The sequence below is a fragment of the Strix uralensis genome, chromosome 3 (genome assembly GCF_047716275.1).
Source record: "Strix uralensis isolate ZFMK-TIS-50842 chromosome 3, bStrUra1, whole genome shotgun sequence".
Classification (NCBI taxonomy): domain Eukaryota; kingdom Metazoa; phylum Chordata; class Aves; order Strigiformes; family Strigidae; genus Strix; species Strix uralensis.
In genome coordinates this window covers 110,992,187-111,014,647 of record NC_133974.1, presented here as the reverse complement: position 1 = coordinate 111,014,647, position 22,461 = coordinate 110,992,187, and the positions used below count along the sequence as shown (strand labels likewise).

Sequence of the window (22,461 nt, the reverse complement as noted above, 5' to 3'; positions counted from 1 at the left end):
ACGTAGACAGGAGGAGGCTCTACAAATTTCAGATAGTATTGGTTGTCTTTTTGATTTCTGGGTCAGCACACACTAGGGCTCCGTTCATACTGGGATAACCATGAACAATCTTCCACGGTTGCTTTGTTTTGCCCCTCTCCCCTTTCTCTTCCCTGTTCCTGTGTGGTGACCTGTGAGGTACAGAGAGCTGCTGCAGGTGTGGGGGGTCTGGGTTACACTCAGGGACCCCGGTGGGGATGGGTTCCCAGTCCTTGCCTGCAGCCCTGGTGAACCAGTGACTGCATCACGTGCCTTCATGCAGCTCAGGTCTTTCACAAAGGAAGTGCTGAAAGAGGTGGGTTTTTACGACTTTTAAATAACATGTTGCTGTTGTGGGTGTTATTTTAAGCAGGGAAAATCCAGCATTTTGGCTCTTCTTGCCCAGGTGTGCAATCTTTTAGGACATACTGCCTTTTTTTTGTGGGATGGGATGGGGTGGGGCAGGTGTGTGTGTACGGCGTGTGGACTAGATTGCAGAGTGCAGACTCATCTCTGGAGTGGCAGTGCAGACTCTCACTCCTGAACTGCCCTCTGGGGATGGCGGAGAGGGAAAATGCCCCAGTAACAGCCAGATGGGACTGTATCTCAGGGACGGGGTACAGGGAGGGTGCAAGCAGCAGAAACACGGCGTAGTCTGCCAGCTTCTAGGAAGCAGCAACATCGGGACTTCATGTGCCAGGGATTTCAGAAAGGCTGTCTTGTTTAACGGTCACAAATTAACCCATCCCCTCTGAAAGCATCTATTTGCCTTTTGGATTTATGTGTGCTTTTGACTGCCACAGCATCCTGTGGCAACGAGTTCCACGACTGAATTAAGTGCTGTATGAGAAGCACCTCCCTTTGTTTGTTTGAGCTGACACTCTGGTAATTTCAGAGGGTGCTGCCTAGTTCTTGGGTGGTGAGAAAAATCAATCTTTTTGGTAATTGCCTTTCAGGGAGCAGAAGGCAAAGGGACTCTTCAGCATCAGATGCCTGGCTGTCTGCCACTCAGAAGTCCTTCTTTCTAAGCTTCATGCTGTTTCCTTGGCAGTTACCAAAGAGGTGAGAATGTTGTGTTCAGTTGCGTCCCTTGTACCTTGTACATGGGTTGTAGAGTAGATATGTGCTTGTTCATCTACATGTGTGCTCAGTGTCTGCCTTCATTACTCATTTTTCTAATAGTTATGTCACCTATCTCTATGATCTGTCTGTACATACAGCTATATCCACTGGACATCTGTCTCTCTCCTCTTTGAGCTATGCCATATACAAATGCAGAGTCTGAGACACTGATCAGGTGATTTGCAACAGCCCAGGTCTCTGCCCAAGTTGTAATTAAACACGGCAGCTTTTGCCTCCCAGCTTCCTCCCACTGCCTCCTCCTCAGCATCCTGGGGGATTGACTGCAGGTATTTATTTTCCAGTGTTTCCTGATATCTGTATTTTAGAAGTGGTCCTGAGGCCAGAGAAGAAGTTGCTATCAGAGTAAGCGTGTTTCTGTGCTTGTGGTCTTCTGCGCTTACCATGCTCTTATGTTCCAGCTGTACACAGCAAGAAGTCTTGTTGCTTCCTGGGACCTTTGTCTAGGGGAACATATTTTCTTTACAAGGTGATTCTTACATTTCCCTTCATGACTTGCCCAGGTGAACAACCTCCGCTCGAAGGTGTCTCAATTTGCCATCAGCACTCTTGGAGAGCTCTTCAGGACCATGAAGAAGCACATGGACCATGAGGTGGATGGGATTGCTCAGGTCTTGCTCCAGAGGATGGGGGACTCCAGCAAGTTCATTCAGAAAGCAGCCGACCAATCCCTGGATATCATGGTGAAGAGTGTGACTGCTGCACGAGCAATGACTGCTCTCATGGCTAGTGGAGTCCAGTATGTTGTTCTTCTCTTAGTGATATCCTTCCCCTTAAATTGTGTGGGCAGAGGGAAGGGATGGGAGGCAGAAGGGGAATGATGGGAGGGAAGGGTCCTTTCTCCTGCATCTTCTGTGAACTCAGCACTTAGATTCTCTGATCAACCTTGCTCCTTCCTTCTTGACATCTACTTCTGTCCTACTACAGCCTATTTTTCCTCAGTCAACACTGCCTAGACGTGGTGAATGATGGGGAAGTGAAAGTCCCTGCAAAGGGTGGTGACATAGCCTGTGGCTTTGCGGGAAGAGGGACAGTGGCAATTCCAGCAGTGAGCGCCCTTTGATATTTCACAACGCTAACCACAGAGGCACTGGGAAAACCCATGCATCATCATTATGCAATTAACTTGAGAAATGAGGAGGCTAATTGCTGGGACACGGAGCAGATCAGGGAGAACCTGCTGGGTGCAGCACAGTTTGCACAGGAGGCGCAGCTCCTGATGAGAGGAGTCTGTCTGACTGTGGTGCCCTTAGAGCTCCACTTTCTATACAGATTCACGCTGCATGTTAGCCTTGAGATGGTGAGTCACTTTACAGGCGCCTTCACAGGCCGACTCCCATGGGACAGCTGAAGCAAATGCTGCTTTAAAATATTCGTGCTGTGCTTGATAGTTTCAGACACGCACCCTCTAGAAAGGACAACCTGGCTAAAATGACTGCTATCCTTTTGAAAAGGGTAGAACACTCAAATGTACCTCTTGCCAAGCCTGAAAGAACAAACTGGCTGCATTGCTGGATATTCTGCAGCTTCATACCCCACAGGGTTTTCAGCCCCATTTTTTTTTTTTCAAGGGTCTTCAGATTTTGGAGATAAACAGGTGGAATAAGCTTCAATCCTGCTGCAGCTCTGTCTGTGTAGTGGGAGCCCTCTGATGAGTCAGCATGAATTATCTTTCATTTCCCTCTTTGTCAGAGTTAATTTGGGAAAAGAAATTGAGTATCAGATAGTCCAGGGAGATTGAATTCCTCCCTCTTCCTTGCAGGTAGTCCCTCTGTACGATGCCAATTTTGGTTTTATCTGAGGACAGGATCTTCTACAGGTGGCTAAAAGTGCAGGGAGAACAGACGGCTCCTTCCCCCAGCAATGAGGGGGAGCATGCTATGGCTGAGGCCTGTGCTTCTGGCCCTCCTTTTTCCTCTGCTCCACTGTCTGTTCTCTTGTTTCCAGGCACTGCAACGTCTTGGTGCGGAGGTGTGCGGCCAAACACCTACTGACTGCGGTGGAGCGAATTGGAGCTGGGAAGCTCCTGTCGGGTGCACGTGACAGGACTGAGCTGCTGGTGTGCACAGTGGTGAGGTTTGCTCAGGACTGTCACCCGGACACAAGGTGATGATCTTCATTTCACCTCCTAAAATATGAAAACTGTTTGATATCTGTCAGGAAATGACTGTACTGGATAAGATGAGGTTGTCCAGCAAGGAGGACCATTGCCAAATTCCTGTGACTTGAATGATTCTTTATGCAGATCAGCTGAGCTCAGATTACTCAGTCAAACAATTTTGCTTGGTCTTATGTGCACAATGCAAAGCTGAAGCGTTGGCTGATGTTCATCACTGAAGGACCCCAAGCATTTATTTCTGATAAGGTTAAGACTGTCCTAGAAAAATTCCAGCTGTCTTTAACCAACGTATTCAGTCTTTCTACCCCCTTTCTGCAGATTTAGTTACCGATGATAGTCACAAATTGTTCTTGCCAATCATTGTATGATGTTGTCATCTTGTGGCTGAATGACCTCCAAATTTCTTCTTTAAGATAGGTGTAGTTTCATAGTAGCAAAACCAAACCAAAAATCCTTATTTTGATTATTAAATTCCCATTAATAGATGGCAAGAACACATGAGCAACCAGTTGCCTGTGTGCATACATGTAGTATAGAATAATAAATAGTAAGCATGAGGTGATTTGCCCTGGCTTTTCTGCCAGTTAAAGGAAGATAAATTACAATTTCTGAGTGAAATTGAATTTTCCTGTTGCCCTGTGTTCTCCTCTTTCCTCTTGTGGTCAGCTGGCAGCATTGTGCAGTGACTCCAAGTGAAGGCAAATAATCTCTCTTTGCTGAATAGGTAATAACCTTCTCATGAAGGTATTGCACAATGATGAATTTAAAATACCAGCTTATTCTCTTAACACGTTTCCTTTGTTTATTCCCAAGGGAGAAAAGACAGTAATAGTCTGTATTCATTTCTCTCTTTCCTGTGTTAGGTCTTATGGTCGGAAGATGCTGACTGTATTGATGAGTCATAAAAATTTTGATACGTATTTGAAACAGTCTGTCCCCTCACGTGACTTGATAGATGTTATGGCAAGACTTAAGCAGAAAGTAAGTGCTTGGCAGGAGAAATGTCTCCTTTATGTAAGTGCTGACATCGCTAATATGAGATTAAATGTACCTAATCTAAATATACCAATCTCACTCTTCTTCCACTGAATCATTTTGCTCCTGGGAATGAACTGTTGATCCTCAGCCTGTTTATCTGCAGACAGTGAAGGAAGTAGTATCATTAGAAATAAAGTGGGTGTATTTTGAATATCAGCCACAAACAGGAAAGGGAAGTAGGAGAAAATGGTTTTACCTTCAAGCATAAAAAACCCAACACTACACCCTCCCCAAATGAAGCAAGGCAGTGAGAATAGTGCTTCTGATAAGCTAATAGAGTCTTAGCAACAAAGAAGTAGTAGTGCCAAGAAAATTTCCAAATATACAAAAGATGCACAAGGCAATCACAGTTAGTACATCTATTGTCTGTATTCTGGCAACACTGCCCTGCTGTCACGCACTGTGGAGCTGGAAGAAGCTTTGTGAATTCAGCATCCAGTGGAAAATCAACCCTTTTTTTTCCATTCCTCTCCATTTACATTTGAGAAAGGAATGTGCCTTTGTGCAGGAACAGGGAGAGTGAGTGAGAACCAAATCCACTTGCAACGCAATGGGCCACCCTCCAGACAGTCCAAAAGTTTCTCGCTATTCCCTTTCAGGAGGCTTGTTCCCCACCAGTTCGCATTATTCCCATTTGTGCTCAAGACTCATGAATTCAGGATTTTACATGGCTGCCCATTATGGTAGCACCAAAGCCTTGGGTTATTGAAAACAAATAGTAGACGTCACTGAATCTCTGACCTGTCTCCCTGTCTAAGTTACGAAGTGTTTTCCTAAGCCTTTCTTGGTAGCAGTGGTCCTGGTTATAATTTGTGTTTTAAACAAGTAATTTCTTGTTTTATCTTCTATAAATTCATGGGTTTTTATATATATGTAGGGCGGAGAAGACCATAAATGTGACCTTCCATCTGTGAAGGCCCCCAAGAAGTCTAGGAAGAGCAGCTTGATGACGGCCCAGCAAAACCTGTCTTCTAATGAAAGGTACTGAGCACTTGTGTTATATCTGACAAAGCACATGACAAGCTTTACATGTCTCTTCCTCAGTAAAATCTGGTGGAGAGGAGCTGTGCCAGAGATTGCTTCCTTGCCCTACAAATCTTTGTCCCAATCCAGTGTCAGGGGAGGTTTCGATATGATCCCAAGAGTGAGATTAAGACACAAACGAGGTCACATGCCGTACACCCAAACCGTTTCTATTATTAAAAGTGAAGAGTGGTAGCGATAGGACAGAATGGAAGGAAAAGACAGAAATCAGGCAAGCATCTGGAATAGAGTTGCAAGAATAGTCACCACCGTGTACCCAGCGGTGTCCCGTTGGTCCTCAGTCTTCAGTTCTTCGGTGGTGGGTGCGCACGCAGCAGAGTTTTCTGTTGCCTTTGAAGTTCATCGTCTCAGATGATTAGCATATCTGCCCACCTTTAGTTTTTCCTCTGGTCCCACAGGTTTTTGCTGACTTTATGCTTCATGGGCATGAAATGCTCGCCTCTTATCAGTCCGTTAGCAATGCATGCATGGTGTCTGGCGTAAACAATAGAGTCACAAATGGCTACAGGATGGAGTCAGTGATAAACATTTGGTGTCTCCCCCTTTGAGGCTTATGTAAGGAGTTTGACAATGCAACTGCAAGGGAGTGGGGGGTGCATCCTTCGATACACTCCTGCTTCCTTGGGTGACGTTCCTTAGACTAATCCAAAGGCCGCAGCTTGTCCTTGAGGTTTGCACAGACTCAAGCAAGCTTTGAGACAGTCATTTGACATTTCAGAGTCTCACAATCTTCTAGGATAAAAAATGTCTACTTCTGCATTAGGCTGAACACAAGTTGTCTGGCTTTCCACAAAAAGTGAGAGAGAGGAAGAGACAGCCACTGATTGCAGCTCAGAAGATCCAATGCAGTGGCCAGCACAGTGTTGTGGAGGCTGTGAGAGGGTCACGTCTGTCCTCTTTGACTTGGGACAAGTAATTTCAATCAGGCTGTTCTTACCTGAGTGGAGTCTTTTTTAGATGGGTGGTTTCATGAGAAGTCCCAGTCTAGAACAAAGATGCCATTCCCCAAAGTAGCACTTTCCATGCATGTGGCTTGCCTTGGCTGAATCATGGCTTTGTGACCCTCAAACAGTACCAGCAAGACAATTCCTGAGTAGTTCTGGTCAAAAGACATCTCAACGTGGACTTTTTCTGTAGCTATTCATGTCATTCAGACCCATTACTAGTTGTCTGGTGGACAGCATGTTTTTTTCCCCTGTGCTGCAATCAGCATTCAAGATAGGAATGTGGTACTTGCTGTCTGCCCATGCCAGAGGGAGATCTACTTGTACCTGTTCTCCTCTGATAACAGAGTGGATTTATTTAGCTCTGTTGCGCTCAGTGGTGGCAGGAAGGTGACCACATGCCTCACTAGCATAGTTGGGACCTCCCCATGCTCATGTCAGAGAGAGGTTGATCCAAGAGAATTGTTCCCACTGGGTTTGTTAAGCTCTGGATACAGTACCTGGGGAAGCAATAATGTGAGCGCAGTGGTGGGATGTCTGGCTTCTATTTTTATCTCTGTGTTGTGGTTTAACCCCAACTAAGCCCCACACAGCCATCTGCTCACTCCCCCCCAGGTGGGATGGGGAAGAGAATCAGAAGGTTAAAAGAGAAAACTTGTGAGTTGGGATACAGACAGTTTAGTAGGTAAAGCAAAAGCCGCACGTGCAAGCAAAGAAAAAAAAGGAATTCATTCACTGGTTCCCATCGACAGGCAGGTGCTCAGCCATCCCCAGCAAAGCAGGGCTCCATCATGTGTAACAGTTACTTGGGAAGACAAAACACCATCACTTCAAACGTCCCCTCCTTCCTCCTTCTTCCCACTGGCTTATATGCTGAGCGTGATGCCATATGGTGTGGGACATCCCTGTGGTCAGTTGGGGTCAGCTGTCCCAGCTGTGTCCCCTCCGCACTTCTTGTGTACCCCCAGCCTGCTCGCTGGCAGGGTGGGGTGAGAAGCAGAAAAGGCCTTGACTCTGTGTAAGCACTGCTCAGCAATAGCGAAAACATCCCTGAATTATCAACACTGGTTTCAGCACAAATCCAAAACACAGCCCCATACTAGCTACTATAAAAAAAATTAATTCTATCCCAGCCAAACCCAGCACGTACTCTTACTGATCCTCTGGATCCTTTCAGATATGGCCCTTAATCTCTCAGGGCAGGATTCATCTGTTCAGATGCATCTGAGCTGTTTATCCAGATTCCCATACCTGTTGTAGAGAGACTTCTCCAGAGTAACTAATTTCCTTATAATACAGACACCTCCCATAAGATGAGGCATTTAAACTTTGAAGTAGTGCCTATTTTTCCCCACAAAGGGATGCTAGACGAGTACCTGGGAAGACATCTGAAGACAAATGAGATGAATCCCATCCTCGGTGCCTTGGTTTCTCTGAGTAAGCACTAGCAATAATGTTACTTGCAGATTACCTCCCGTAATGATTGTCATGAGATCAAGTTGTTTTTCAGGTCAGGATGTAGCTGAGATCACATCATTAGGAAGTCTTCTTGAGATATTTTCCTCACAAAAAACTGAAGATATTATCAAAAGGTCTTCCCTTGTGTTTGTTTTTCAGTTTGAAGTCTGACTTGATGTACTCAGTTTACCCCATCAGACAGTAGGTCGCACGTCTCTTCGGGCTGTGGAAGAAGCTGACCAGCTCAATGAGCTTTGCAATCTCCTGACAGCCAAGGACTTTCAGGCACGAAGGGAGGGAGTGGTGCTCCTCCTAGATCACTGCAAAAGCAGCCCCCAGTTCGTCTCCACTAACATTTTCCAGGTATGTAGAGCCTCTCTATTGCTCCTTTCCTGTTAGCTCCCTTCCCAAGCCTGTACCAGTAAAGTTAACTCAGTGTGTCTTGGCACTACATGTTGCTTGGGACAGGCTGGTCCCTTCTTACCCAGAATAATTTAATTCAACTCCAGGCTTCAGGGCAAGGAATTTCAGTCCAGATGGCAGGTGCCTATTGGTGCTGTTCATGAGATGATGACAGAATGTACTGTTGCTGTAGCTTCTGCTGTCTCCTACAACCAGTTAGATTGAAATAAAGGAAATCCAGCCTCTGAAAGCTTGGCAATTATTCTCTAGAACTAAAATGGGTTGGGATGGGAGATAGAACTATCAGGGTGGGTTGATTTAAAAAAAAAAAAAATATTTGTTTTTAAAGGATGCTCCTGTAAACTTTATCTTGTCTTGTGCAGACACAACTCTGCCTATTGAGTTCTGTCCTCATCCCTTTCCTGCTTGGGATTGTTATTCTTCCTGGGGGTCCTTTTTTCTCTTTGGAAAGAGGAGGAAAATGGCTAGAGACAGATCTTCTCTTCCTTCTTCTCCTAGCAGCTGCTTTTTTCCCCTTTTTCAGGAAATGGTGCCTGATAATGTGGCTGCCAAGGGACTGAACCTGCTCTAACGAGAACTGCACAGCCCATTAAACTTCAGAAGTCTACCTGTTAGCTAGGCAAATGGTCTGGATCCTGAAGAGTTCATCAGAGCCCTGCACTCCTCCAGATGCAGGTTCTGAGACAGGTAAAACAAAACTGGGATCTCATCCAGCCACAGTTTTGGCAAAATCAAAACTATCCTCAGTACTTGAGACAATTTTATAGAAAACTGGGCATCAGAAATACCTGGTTTCATACCTCTATACCAAAGATACTATTTTGCATTATTAAAATGGGATTAATTTAGTGATTTATAGGTAAAGAGAAACACCACATGAACTATCCTGTCCCCACCCAAACCTCTTAATAAAAGATGAAAATCTTTTCAACCAGCATGAGGTTGTGCAACCACTACAGGAGAACAATGAAATCGTGCTGGCAAGCGCTGACCTGACAGAAAGGATTACATTCCTCTTTTGCATTGCTGGGTACTTGTTTCTACATCCTTTCTTGAAACAAAGACTTTCATGTCGTTTGTTTTCTTAACAGATTTTTGATGTTTTTGTCCTGAGACTTCAGGATTGCAACAAGAAAGTGAACCAGCAGGCGCTGGAGGTGCTGGCTTTGATAATACCCGTGCTCAAAGATGCCTTACACCCAGTGCTATTCTCTCTGGTATCAGCAGTCATCGACAACCTGAACTCCAAGCACTCGGGGATTTATGCTGCAGCTGTGAAAGCACTGGAAGCAGCCATTGCTCACCTAGGTAAGGCTGACCTCTGACATTGGCTCTCCTCAACTGCAGCTTTCTCCACCTTGGAGTTAAGTGAACACTGAGTCTGTTGATAGCTGTTGTCATCTGTGGAAGTATCCAGCTGCTGCAAGATGATTATGAAGTCCTGCCTGCATTCTCTCTATCCCAATCTGTTGTACGATGTTGTGATGTGCGGCTGAATGGATGCTGCTTATCACCTGGATCATGTGTCTGATTATTAATTCAGTAGAGAGGACATTATAGGGATTATTTTAAGTTCCTGCCAGAAGAGCTTGAGGGAAGTGACTAACATCAGTCATGATTATTTTTCTTCCTTCCTCCTGGGAAACTGCATGCATTTTGTTTTTATTGAATTGGATTTCTATGATGTGCTTTCTATTAAGTTTATATCCACGAAAACAAGATGAAAGGAATGTGCTTTTTCCTTGGAACGCATGGTGGGAAGGGTGGTGGAGGTTCTTTGCTCTTGCTGGACTTTGTTCCACACCGTGGCAGTGGCAGCTCTCCTGAGCAGATGCGTCTGGCCCCTGCTGACCTCAATATGAAAAGTTTTGAACTCAGTTACTAATTTTGCAGTTTTAGGTAGCAGTTTAGCCATGTAAAGCCCAAATGAAGATGTCCTTTGGAATTCAAAGATTGAGACCTTGAATTTAGTACAATGCTGTTATGAAAGATCATAGCAGAGATCAGATGAAGGATGAAATGCTTGTTCCATAGTCAGCCTGGAGGTCTCCACGTGTGTGGCGTTAGAAATGCCTTGACTTCCTTCTTCCAGAAGTGTAAGCAGCCCATTATCGTCCCCTTTTCAGGATGCTTGAGCATGGGGCCACATATATACCTGCTGATGTAAAATATGTACCTGCAGTAGGGACAGGGTGAGGTCCCAATCTGCCCTGTGTCCTGAACCATGTCTTCTGCTGCCTGCCAGGGTCATGCTAAAGCTCTTGGGGATCGTCAGGCTTGCTTTGGCTGGGAGCACCTACCCTGCAGAGTGCACCTCCAGCCCATCCCCTATGGCTGTCCAAAAGCTATGTGTTTGCATGCCTTGGACTGGTAAATACAGTGGCATGTTCCTTCATTATTGATTTACCAATAAGTAGAAGAAATTGTGTTTGATTTAATAGAAATATAAAATCATAAGAAATAGTTAGTAAATTTTTTACTTGTTGTGGTTTGTATTAGCAACCGATTGCTGCTTTAAAATCACCTATACAGTCCCATACCAAGGCCGAAGAGATTGGTCATAATCATTTAGTAGAAACGTTTGGGACCTAGGTAACCAAATACAAACTGATCTGTAAGTTGATTTATAATATATATATATAGGACTAGGAGAATACAAGTAGTTGTCAAAGTTTAGGATTAACAGGAACTGGGGGAAACAACGGTAACAGTTTACAAGTACCTGCCAAGGAAACCGTGTCCTTGGGATTTATGTTTGTGTATGAAACTGTGTCCTTGGGAATTGTGTTTGTGTATGAAACTGTGTCCTTGGGAATTGTATATGAGTAAGATCTATATAAGATGTGTGATTTCAGTGCTTGGTGCGCGTTGTTGGTGAGAATACTCCCCTGCGTGCCCGGCCGTCAATAAAGAAGTGTCTGCTTATCTGCATCAAATTGGTGTTGATAAGTTCTTTATTCCGGATTTTCGGTAACAGTTTCTGGCGACCCAGATGGGACCTCGCTGAGAGAGACCGGAGGAGTTGGGGACCTGATCGGTTCCAGCCGGCACCAAGGATTTCTCGGGGATACCCATCAATCCCCGATCCATAAGGCTCTTCGCGACGTTCCCTGGATTTTGGTAAGACACTTCTTTTTTGTACTAGGAGTGGGTTAGAGTCCCACCCTGTAAAGTGGGTTAGAGTCCCACTTAGGAGTGGGTTAGAGTCTCACCCTTGGAAAGTGGGTTAGAGTCCCCCACAGTGGGTTAGAGTCCCACTGTATAAGCCTGCCTGTCAGACGCGGCGAAAGCTGCGCAGGGTTGGGCTAGAGGATCCTCGTGTATTGGAAGCCTAGGCGTCTGCCCGTAAGACATAAGCGAAAGCTATTGCAGGGTTGGACAATTGTGGATTGGGAAACAAGAGAACCTATATGCTATAGTGTTCTCAAAGGAAGTGCCTCTAACAAGAAGTTAGAAGTTTTACATGTGTTATATTGTAAAATTGTTTATTTTTTTGTAGAGTATTGTATAAGAATTTAAGAATTGTATAATATTGTGTTATATACCTTTGTATATAGTAACAGTTGTGGAAAGGTGTGAGTGTGAGTGTGCTTGTAAGTGTGAGACGTGCAATTGAGCACGAAGAGAGTGCGGAGTTTGGATCCACGTTTCTGTTACTCTGCGAGGGGTGCAGCCGGAGAAGAACGAAGCGACAGATTTGAGTGATTGATTGTATATTGTATTGTAAAGTGATTTATTATGGCATCTAAGCTGACTCATTTGTTTAAAAGTAAAAGCATGGGTAATCTGGCCGTAAGTGACAAAGTTCCGAAAACTTCTCCGTTAGGATGTTTGTTAGCACATTGGGGAGATTTGCATGATGATTTGCGAAAGAGTCAGATGATTGAATATCGCAATCAGTGGTGGCCTCTGTATATTTTGGAAGATCAGGAAAAATGGCCTATGAATGGGACACTGAATTATAACACCATTCTGCAGTTAATGCTGTTCTGTAGAAGGGAAGGGAAATGGAGTGAAGTGCCATATGTTGATTTATTTTTCTATTTAAGACAGAGGAAAGATTGGCAAAAAGAATTTAAGTTGATTAGTAGGGATAATTTAGTAATGGCTATGACTTCTGACGATAAAAAGGTGAAAAAGTGTTGTTCAACATGTGAGTTGGGAAAAGATTGTTTAAAGAAAAGAATTGCTTCTGTTGAAAAGGATGAAGGGCCAGAATTAGATATATCCCCTCCGCGGAGAGAAAGACATTGGGGGCGAGAATATAGGGAACAGGTGGAGGAACCAGAGAGTAGTGGAATAGAGGATGTGGAGGAAGGGCCGTCTGAGATTGTAATTCATACTCCTGTCTCCCGAAGAACTCGGCAGCAGGTGCAAACAATAGCTCCTCTACGGCAGGGCGTTGGTAATGATGGGCCAGTGTATGTAAAAGTGGCTTTTTCAGTTACGGATTTGATGGCTTGGAAACAGGCAGCAGGTATATATATAGAGAAGATCCTGAAAGAGTAGGCAGAGTGGTAGATACTATAATCAGAACACAGAATCCGGACTGGAGTGATTTACAGGTGATCTTGGATAATTTACTGGATGATACAGAAAAGCAGATGGTATTAAAGACTGGCAAAGCACAGGTAGAAGTGGCTGTATTGAGTGGGACAACAGGTGGAACAGCAGAGCAGAATTTTCCATCTGGGGATCCGCAGTGGGATCCAAATAATGTAGAGCACAGAGAAAGACTGAATCGATACCAGAAATGGATTTTGTATGGAGTTAAACATGCCATGCCTAAGTCTCTGAATTGGTCTAAATTATATGAGGTGAGACAAGATAAGAATGAATCTCCCTCAGCGTTTCTGGAGAGATTGAAGGAAGCAGCCCGAAAATATACTGACTTAAGAGTAGAAACAGAGGCGGCTCAGATACAATTGGCTTTGATTTTTATGGGACAATCGGCACCAGATATAAGAAAGAAACTCCAGAAACTTGAAGGGGAGGATTCAAGGAGTTTGAATAAAATGCTAGAAGCAGCATGGAAAGTATATAACAACAGGGAAAAAGAGGAAAGGAAGACCAGAGAAAGTGGATTGTTGGCTGTAATGACAGGGACAGCAGGCAGAGGAAGGGGCAGAGGAAGAGGACGAGGAATTGGTGGAAGGGGAGGATTTATGAACTATGGTAATCAAAACTTTAATACCCCCTTAGGAGTGAATCAGTGTGCCTTTTGTAAACAAGAAGGACATTGGAAGAGAGACTGCCCAAGAAACGGGAATGCTCAGCAAGAAATAGCCAAATTGATGGTTTTAGATGACCGAAGGGGACTGGAGGGGAACCCAGCTGAGCCTCTGGTTGTAATTAAGCTGGGAGATAAAGAAGTTAAATTTTTAGTGGATACGGGAGCAACATTTTCGGTATTGAATACTTGTAAAGGAAAAATTGGAACAAAACCAGCAAACATAATAGGAGCAACAGGGAAGGAGGAAAATAGGCCATTTCTGCAACCCCTGGATTTAAAATTTGGAAATAAAATAATTACACATGAATTTTTGTATGTACCAGAATGTCCGATACCCTTGTTAGGAAGGGATTTGTTATCCAAATTAAATGCACAGATTGTTTTTGAAGAAGGAGAACTTTTCTTGAAAATACCTGAATCAAAAACAGGAGAAATCCTGATGATACAGGAAAAAGTGAAAGAGCAGGAAATTCCACCAGAGGTGGATTCTGCAGTGATTCCTACAGTATGGGAAACAGATATTCCTGGCAAATCAAAATTGGCAGAGCCTGTGAAAATAGATTTAAAAGAAGGTGCAGGGACAGTAAAAATTAAGCAATATCCAATCAAACCAGAAGTTAGACAGGAGCTGAAGAAATTAATTGATAAATTTTTGGAGTACAAAATTTTAGGAGAGTGTGAATTTGAGTATAATACTCTTATTCTACCAGTTAGAAACCCCTCGGGTGAATATAGGTTAGTGCAAGACTTGAGAGCAGTAAATCAAATAGTCAAGGACATATATCCTGTGGTGGCAAATCCTTAAGCATTGTTAACAGCGTTAAAGGAGACTCATCAGTGGTTTACAGTGCTTGATTTAAAAGATGCTTTCTTTTGTATACCTTTGGAAAAGGAAAGCAGAAAATTGCTTGCTTTTGAGTGGGAAAATCCACAAACGGGACGAAAAATGCAGTTGACATGGACAAGACTACCCCAAGGATTTAAAAATAGCCCAACGATTTTTGGAAATCAGCTGGCAAAAGAGCTTGAAATTTGGAAACAGGATAAACCAAGGCCTGGACATTTACTTTTACAATATGTGGATGACATACTGATTGCCACAGAAGAAAGATTTACCTGCATACAGGTAACAACAGCCCTTTTAAATTTTCTGGGACTGAATGGGTACAAGGTGTCTCGGAAGAAAGCCCAAATAGCCTGCCAGACTGTGATTTATCTGGGCTTTGAAATTTCAAAAGGGCAGCGACAATTAGGAAAAGATCCCAAAGAAACTATTTGTAGTATACCTGAGCCGAAAAATATTCATGAACTCAGAGCGTTCTTGGGAATGGTGGGGTGGTGTCGCCTTTGGATCATGAACTACGGTCTGATAGCTAAACCATTGTATGAGGCCCAGAAAAACTTTCCTTTCGTATGGGGCCCACAACAGCAAAAGGCTTTTATGGAATTAAAACGCGCCTTAATGTCTGCACCTGCTTTAGGACTTCCGGATTTAACCAAAGATTTTCAGTTGTTTGTCCATAAGAGACAACGTCTGGCGTTGGGTGTGCTGACGCAGCGAATAGGAAGCTGGAAACGACCGGTCGGATACTTCTCCAAACAACTGGTCACAGTGAGTAAAGGGTGGCCGAACTGCCTTCGAGCAGTGGCTGCAACAGTGATGCTCATACAAGAAGCTCGGAAATTGACTTTGGGAAGAACAATAACAGTCTATGTCCCACACATGGTGATAACTGTTTTAGAACAAAAGGGGGGACATTGGCTGTCTCCGAGCCGGATGATGAAGTACCAGGTAATACTGACTGAACAAGATGATGTGATTCTAAAAACAACTAACCTGGTAAATCCTGCAGTGTTTTTAAGTTCCATACAGGAAGAAGGACAACTGGAACATGACTGCTTGGCTACTATTGAGTATGTTTATCCCAGTCGAGACGATTTGAAGGACGTACCATTGGAGCGACCAGACTGGGAACTGTATACAGATGGTAGCAGCTTTATGGAGCAAGGGGTCCGATACGCTGGATATGCGGTAAGAACAGACACCACAGTTACAGAAGCAAAGGCATTGACGGGTACCACATCAGCTCAGAAAGCAGAACTTATTGCTTTAATTCGAGCCTTAGAACTAAGTGAAAAGAAGAAAGTAAATATTTGGACAGACTCAAAGTATGCTTTTGGGGTAGTACATGTCCATGGAGCTTTGTGGAAAGAAAGAGGATTATTGTCCTCCCAGGGATCAAATATTAAGCATCAAAATGAAATTTTACAATTATTACAAGCAGTTCAAACACCAGATCAAGTAGCAATCATGCACTGTAAAGCACATCAAATTGGGAACACAAAAGAAATTGTTGGAAATAATTTGGCTGACTGAATGGCAAAGAAAATAGCAAAGGGACGAGCATTCCAAATGGCATTAATTCCCTCCAAGACAGTAACCCTTCCTAGAGAAAAGCCAAAATATTCGGAGGAAGATGAGAAACTAGGTCAATTTTTGAATGCCAAGAAAAAATTTAGCTGGATGGTGGATAACTCCTCATGGACGAGTAGTAGTTCCACCTTCATTAATGAGAGAAATAATACAAACCAAACATCAAGAATGTCATTGGGGAGCAGAAGCTCTAGTAACATCTTTACAAAAACAAGTTATATCAGTGAAAATGATGGACATGGCTAAATTAATAACTGCAAAATGTGAAGTATGTTTGAAAAATAATCCAGTGATCAAGAAAAGAGTTCAAATGGGTAGGTTAAAATCTGGTACGGAACCTGGAGATTATTGGCAAGCAGATTTTTCAGAATTACCTAGACAAAATGGGTATCGATACATCCTGGTGGGGGTTGATACTTTTACAGGATGGCCAGAAGCTTTTCCCTGTCGCACCACACAAGCAAAAGAAGTAGTAAAGTGGTTACTACGAGAAATAATTCCAAGATTTGGAGTTCCTATTGGAATTACCTCTGACAGAGGTCCACACTTTGTTGCAGAAGTAGTCCAAAATATTAGCAAAATTTTGGGTATCACTTGGGACTTACATACTTCATGGAGGCCACAATCCAGTGGGAAAGTAGAAAGAATGAATCAAACTTTAAAGAGACAAATAAGCAAAATCTGTCAAGAAACTAATTTAAAATGGCCTCAAGCGCTTCCACTGGCATTGTTACGAATTAGAGTACAACCAAAAGGTGGAACCTCAGTCAGTCCTTATGAATTATTGTATGGGAAACCTTATGAATCCCCAGAACCAAATCCAAATATGCATGTGAAAGGGAAGCAAGATGTGTATAACTATTTACTTTCTTTAGGAAAAACTTTGACTGCAATTCGGAGCGCAATACTGTGGAACAGACCATTATCCCTGGAAAACCCTGTGTATGACTTTCAACCAGGAGACTATGTCTATGTGAAGACGTGGACTTCCGAACCTCTGCAAGAACGCTGGAAGGGACCTTTCCAGATACTGTTAACCACCTTTACGGCTATCAAGATTGCAGAATCAGATGCTTGGATACACTAAACCCGGGTGAAGAAGGCGCCCACTTCATGGAAGATTATTAGCCGTGATCCAAAGACTTATTTATATCAGTTTGTGATTATTCTCTTTGTGTTAGCTAGGCAGGTGACACTGGTGTGGACTGATTTGGTGGTGAGAAACAAAAGACAAGACACAGAACAATTGATTAACATTCCCAAAGAAATGTCTGAAGAAAATTTGATGTTAGGATTGATTAAGGGATTTGCCAATTTGCAGAATGTTACACAGATTACTGCTTGTTTACCAATACCAAGAGCAGTAGGTGAATCTATTCCTTGGGGAATTTCAACTGTGAATTTGACCAACCTGGAACATAAGAACTCCCTGGTGTTTTACTTGGGATGGTACTTGGATTAAAGGTGTACTCGCAATTCTTCCTTCAGTAGTAGATAAAGGTACTACACAAATAGAAAAGGAACATGTAGTACCATGGTGGAAGTGTGAAAAGGTGTATGATTGCAGCAACGCAGACTCAATAATTCAAAGAATTCCTCCCTTAGCAGCTGCTTTGAAGTTTGGTTGTTACTGTCGAGGTTTTCATAATAACCTCACTTTGACAAGTATATTTATACCCAGGAGAGGATACCTTTTTAGTTGTAAGAAATCTACCATTCAGAGTCCAGGACCTTTAGTTTGGGCATTAAGTGATGGAACCTGGAGAACTCACTTACCAGTAGACGGTAAGGTGAAACAAGTTACTTTAGGCCTGTCAACATTGTGTCCAAGTTGGAAGAAATCACCATTCAAAGGACCCTTAGAAGATTTAAGATTAAAACGAACCAAGAGGTCTGAAACAGATGATGACACATGGAATGAATCATCAACAGGAGTGAAAATTGGCTGGGCCTTAGAGTCCCTTTTGAACCCAATAGCTTCATATAGAAACAGGGAATGGCTCTATCAGTTAACAGGACAAGTAGAAAAATTGGCCAACGTCACAAGGAAAGGATTTAAAGAATTAAACATTCAATTACAGGCAACTTCCCGAATGACGCTTCAGAATAGGATGGCATTAGACATGCTTCTGCCAAAGGAGCATGGAGCGTGTGGATCTCTCAAGGATAGCTTAGATCATTGCTGCATTCATATTCCTAATGTCACTCAGGATGTAGAGCATGATCTAGATCTCTTAGGCAAAATTGAAAAAGAAACAGAAACAATTCGAGAAGATATGTCCGAAGATTGGTTGGGAAAGATTTTTAGTGGATTAGGATAGAACCTGAGCTCTTGGCTGAAATCCCTAATCAAGACCTTGTTTTTGCTGTTAATTGTCTTTGTGATGATCATGTTAATTTATGCCTGTCTTAAAAGACAGTTTATTAATAGACTTGCAGCCCACCGAAGGATTATGAGAGAAGTACCACATATGCCACCTGAATACAGTCCACCACCAAAATATGGTGAAACAAATACTAACTTTGAAAATGAAAATGAATAAAATGTGAAAGTATTGAAATAATTTTCAACACTTTCAAAGGGGGGAAATGTTATCGATTTACCAATAAGTAGAAGAAATTGTGTTTGATTTAATAGAAATATAAAATCATAAGAAATAGTTAGTAAAATTTTTACTTGTTGTGGTTTGTATTAGCAACCGATTGCTGCTTTAAAATCACCTATACAGTCCCATACCGAGGCCAAAGAGATTGGTCATAATCATTTAGTAGAAACGTTTGGGACCTAGGTAACCAAATACAAACTGATCTGTAAGTTGATTTGTAATATATATATATAGGACCAGGAGAATACAAGTAGTTGTCAAAGTTTAGGATTAACAGGAACTGGGGGAAACAACGGTAACAGTTTACAAGTACCTGCCAAGGAAACCGTGTCCTTGGGAATTATGTTTGTGTATGAAACTGTGTCCTTGGGAATTGTGTTTGTGTATGAAACTGTGTCCTTGGGAATTGTATATGAGTAAGTTCTATATAAGATGTGTGATTTCAGTGCTTGGTGCGCGTTGTTGGTGAGAATACTCCCCTGCGCGCCCGGCCGTCAATAAAGAAGTGTCTGCTTATCTGCATCAAATTGGTGTTGATAAGTTCTTTATTCCGGATTTTCGGTAACATCTTCATGGGTAGTACTACAGAAGTCTACGTTGGTGTCTTCGTAGTTCATCAAAAGAGTTTTTTAACAGCTACTTTTTGGTCAGTGTATTTGGAATTGTTCCCTTGTGATCTGCTCTAGAAACTGATTGTACGCATGTGGGTAGGATGTATTTCTTAGAAGCTATCCTGAAGTCAGCTCCCTGCTTTCCCTCACCTGCCACAGGTTTCAATTTGCCTTGATTTGGAGGCAGTAACCTAAAAAGAAGGGAGTCAGAAAAGCAGAAATGAAAGAACAGGAGTAAACTAGAACGGGATTATACTAAGATTTTTTTCTCTCACACCAGTTTTATGGTTGATATTGATGATTCACAACAGTGAGTACAGAAGGGTCTGATGGGGTTGGTTGCAGCCAGGGGACATGGTTGAAAACCGGACCCAAGTGTGTAGCAAGTGGTGTTCTCTGTGACTCGTAGGTTATTCTTAGGCACTTTATTTTAGGCAGCTGGATCCCCTGGAGAATCCAGCTGCAAGGATGTAGTGGAGAGGTGTTGACATTCACTGGTTTTCTTTTTGCACACATTTCCATTGTGTAGGGAGACTCAGACTGCTCTGTGTAGCTTGCTGGAGGTGTTTACGTCTGCCCACTGAAACCCCAGTGAAGTGTTTAACGTCTGGTGAGAGGAATCCAGGCCTGAATTTCCCTTTTGATCTTCTGGTGTAGATTCAGCAGCACACTGGCAATACTTGTGTTACCACTGTCATCGCTGCAGCTGTGACCAGAAGTTTGTGGTCCCTGGGGCTCTTCATGTGCTGTTTACTCCAGCTCTGACTTCTGTTGAAATGTGAGATGAGAGCTGGTGTGTGCATACCTAGGCATGCAAGGAATTTGGTTTTGGAAAGATGAATGCCATCAATAGAAGTGTTCACCAGGAGTGTTTTTACACTGATTAAGATCTACTATAGACAAGCAGGTTCCACATGAAGTGTTTGGGTTCTATGGTTGATGACAGGTTTGTGACTCACTCGTGTCATTTATGCCATATTTCAAAGGACCTGAATTCCTGCCAGCTGTAACTGGTGAGCTGGGTAACCAGCAACTGTGGTGATGCAGTCCTTATGCACCAGTTCCCAGACAGGGGACTGTGTGCCAGCGTTTCCCCAAAGTCCCAGGAGCCTTCGGCTCTACGCTGCTTGTCTGCTTTGGTGCAGAAGGAGCTGAACAATAAATCCTGGAGTACAACTTTGCTAGAATTCAGGGACGAAGGGATTTTTGGAGGTTGTTTGGCCCCAATTTGACTTCCCAAATGAACTGCTTTGCTGTTGGCGTGAAGGGACACTGACCCATCAGAGCTTCTGCAGAACTGCTTTCTGGAAGGCTTTACATTACAGGCATTAGCTGGTCCCATCTATTTCCCACCTTTCTTCTTTGTCTTCTTTTGATAAAAGGGAATTTATGATTTGCCAAGTTCATTTCTTTAGAACAAACAGGTATAAATCCAGCTGTAAATGATGGCTTGTTCCACATGTTGTTCTGCATGGGGCAAGATTGCTATAGCCAATAACTACATAGCCAAGGTCTGCTGTAAATTCCCTTGCCACGCAGATTTATGTCAGCTGTGAAAATGCAGCACTGGGTGAATATGCCTGAAAAATTTAGTGTTGAAGAGGCAGGTCTTAAAGGGGAATGAACAACTTCCTCCACACCAGCTGCTTTGTGAACTCAGTGAATTTGCTGACCCACCGCCTTTCTGTGTCCCAAGTACAGGTTTGTTCCCAATCATGAAGCGGGGAGAAGGGTGTGAGATCTGTACTGCTTTTGGCCCTTACCCATTTTTTGTGGTGCCTGGTAGAAGGTTGGGGAAAAGTTGCAGAATCCTGCTAACAGAGGTTGTGGCAAACAGATCCCTTCAGGGTTTTGTATGGAGCTTTCTGTCATTCCCTTCTCACCAATTCTGAGAGAGCACTGTAAATTTTCCGTGCTGGTAGATGTCAGAACAGGAGCAAGGCACATCTGTCTCGCATCACACTGCCTTTACCCAGAGACACGTTCAAGCAAACAAGGTGGGATAGATTTTTTTGGTTCTGCTCATTTTTGTGAATGTTTGCAAAAATTCAAACAGGCAGCTGAATCTCAAATAATTCAAAATTCAGTTAGTGGTGGAAAGAAGGCTCTACTGGAAAAATGCACAAGCGAAACCTTCCCACATGCTTTAAAATTGTCTGCCTTTACAATTGAAAATCAAGTGGCAAGTGACAACACCCCCCTGAACTCTAAAGGATTGTGCAACGCTCATAGCTTAGAATAAGTGAGCGCAATGTCTTGTCCCGTTGCTCCACTGAGTTTCATAGCTAAGAGCCCAGCTATTGCTTTGAGACTGGGTTGTCATGCCTCAGATTCTGAGGCTTCCTCATTTATCACCTTTAATCATCCATGCAAAAATGCAAGCTGATTAGAAAATGCCTTGATCACTTGATGTAAAAACAAAACCAAACACTCAATAAAAAACCCAAAACAAAACCCCCCATCCCCAAGACCAAAATTCTACCTACAAACACACTAATTTGCTTCCAAATAACTCCTGAATAATTTGTTTAGCTTGACTGTGACATTGGCTTGAATGTCTGCAGCTGAAGGCCACACACATTCCTTAGCTGTGACTTGGGAACCTATTCCCACTCAAGGGAGCCACCTTGTAGATGGGGGCAAATCAGCAAATCAAGCCCAACTGCAATGGGACCATGACGTAGATCTTGCTCTCCTCTGACGTCTGTCTTACCCTGTTCTCTGTCATGAGAGAAATGCCCTTCAGATGGCCACTGCCTGACGCCAGGGTGCGGAATCAGGCCAGCAGCCCGAGTAGCTCCCGGAGGAACCAGCCCTCTACAAGAGGGGAAGGATGTTTCTCCTGTAGGTGTTAACGTAGCAAAGAGGGGGACACAGTGAAAGTGAGAGTGTGGAGAAGCAGATTCTTCTTTTGCTTTTATTGCAAATGCTGGGCTGCCTGTCCTGTAGCCAGCAGGTTTAGCTACTACGTAGCGCAGAGAATTAAAGCTGAGTTAATAAGAATTGAACTGCCTGCTGCCTTGTTTTCTCTAACAGCCATTAAAAGCTGCTCTGTCTTTAGGTCTCTCAAGGCAGCGAAAGTAATGGTTGGGTAAATTTGTTATTGACTCGAGCTTTAGTGTTTCAAAATGCATGGGGCATTTGAAACCCTTAAATTGAAAGGTCAATAGTGCCTATAGATTCCTAAAAACCAAGGAAACAAACAGTTCCCCCTCCCCCGCCCAAAACCCAAGTGTTCCCCTGAAAATCTGTGTAGATCCTGATATTAACGATTAATTAACATTTTGTGCTCCTTCAAGATCTCCAGATGTCAGGGTGTTTTTTTCAAAGCAGCAGTTGTAAGGTAACTTTCTGGGGAGGAACAGCAAGTATGAAACTGTGTCTGCCAATGCT

At 43.2% G+C, this 22,461-nt stretch overlaps 1 protein-coding gene across 1 annotated transcript in view; it reads left to right on the top strand.

The window, feature by feature from the left end:
* Positions 1–22,461, top strand: part of LOC141941655 (TOG array regulator of axonemal microtubules protein 2-like) — a 30,084-nt gene that overhangs the window by 3,865 nt on the left and 3,758 nt on the right. The window contains 7 exon segments of the mRNA XM_074864625.1: positions 975–1,080; positions 1,662–1,897; positions 3,106–3,264; positions 4,141–4,258; positions 5,193–5,296; positions 7,896–8,124; positions 9,276–9,492. Of these exon segments, the coding sequence (XP_074720726.1) occupies positions 975–1,080; positions 1,662–1,897; positions 3,106–3,264; positions 4,141–4,258; positions 5,193–5,296; positions 7,896–8,124; positions 9,276–9,492 (1,169 nt within the window).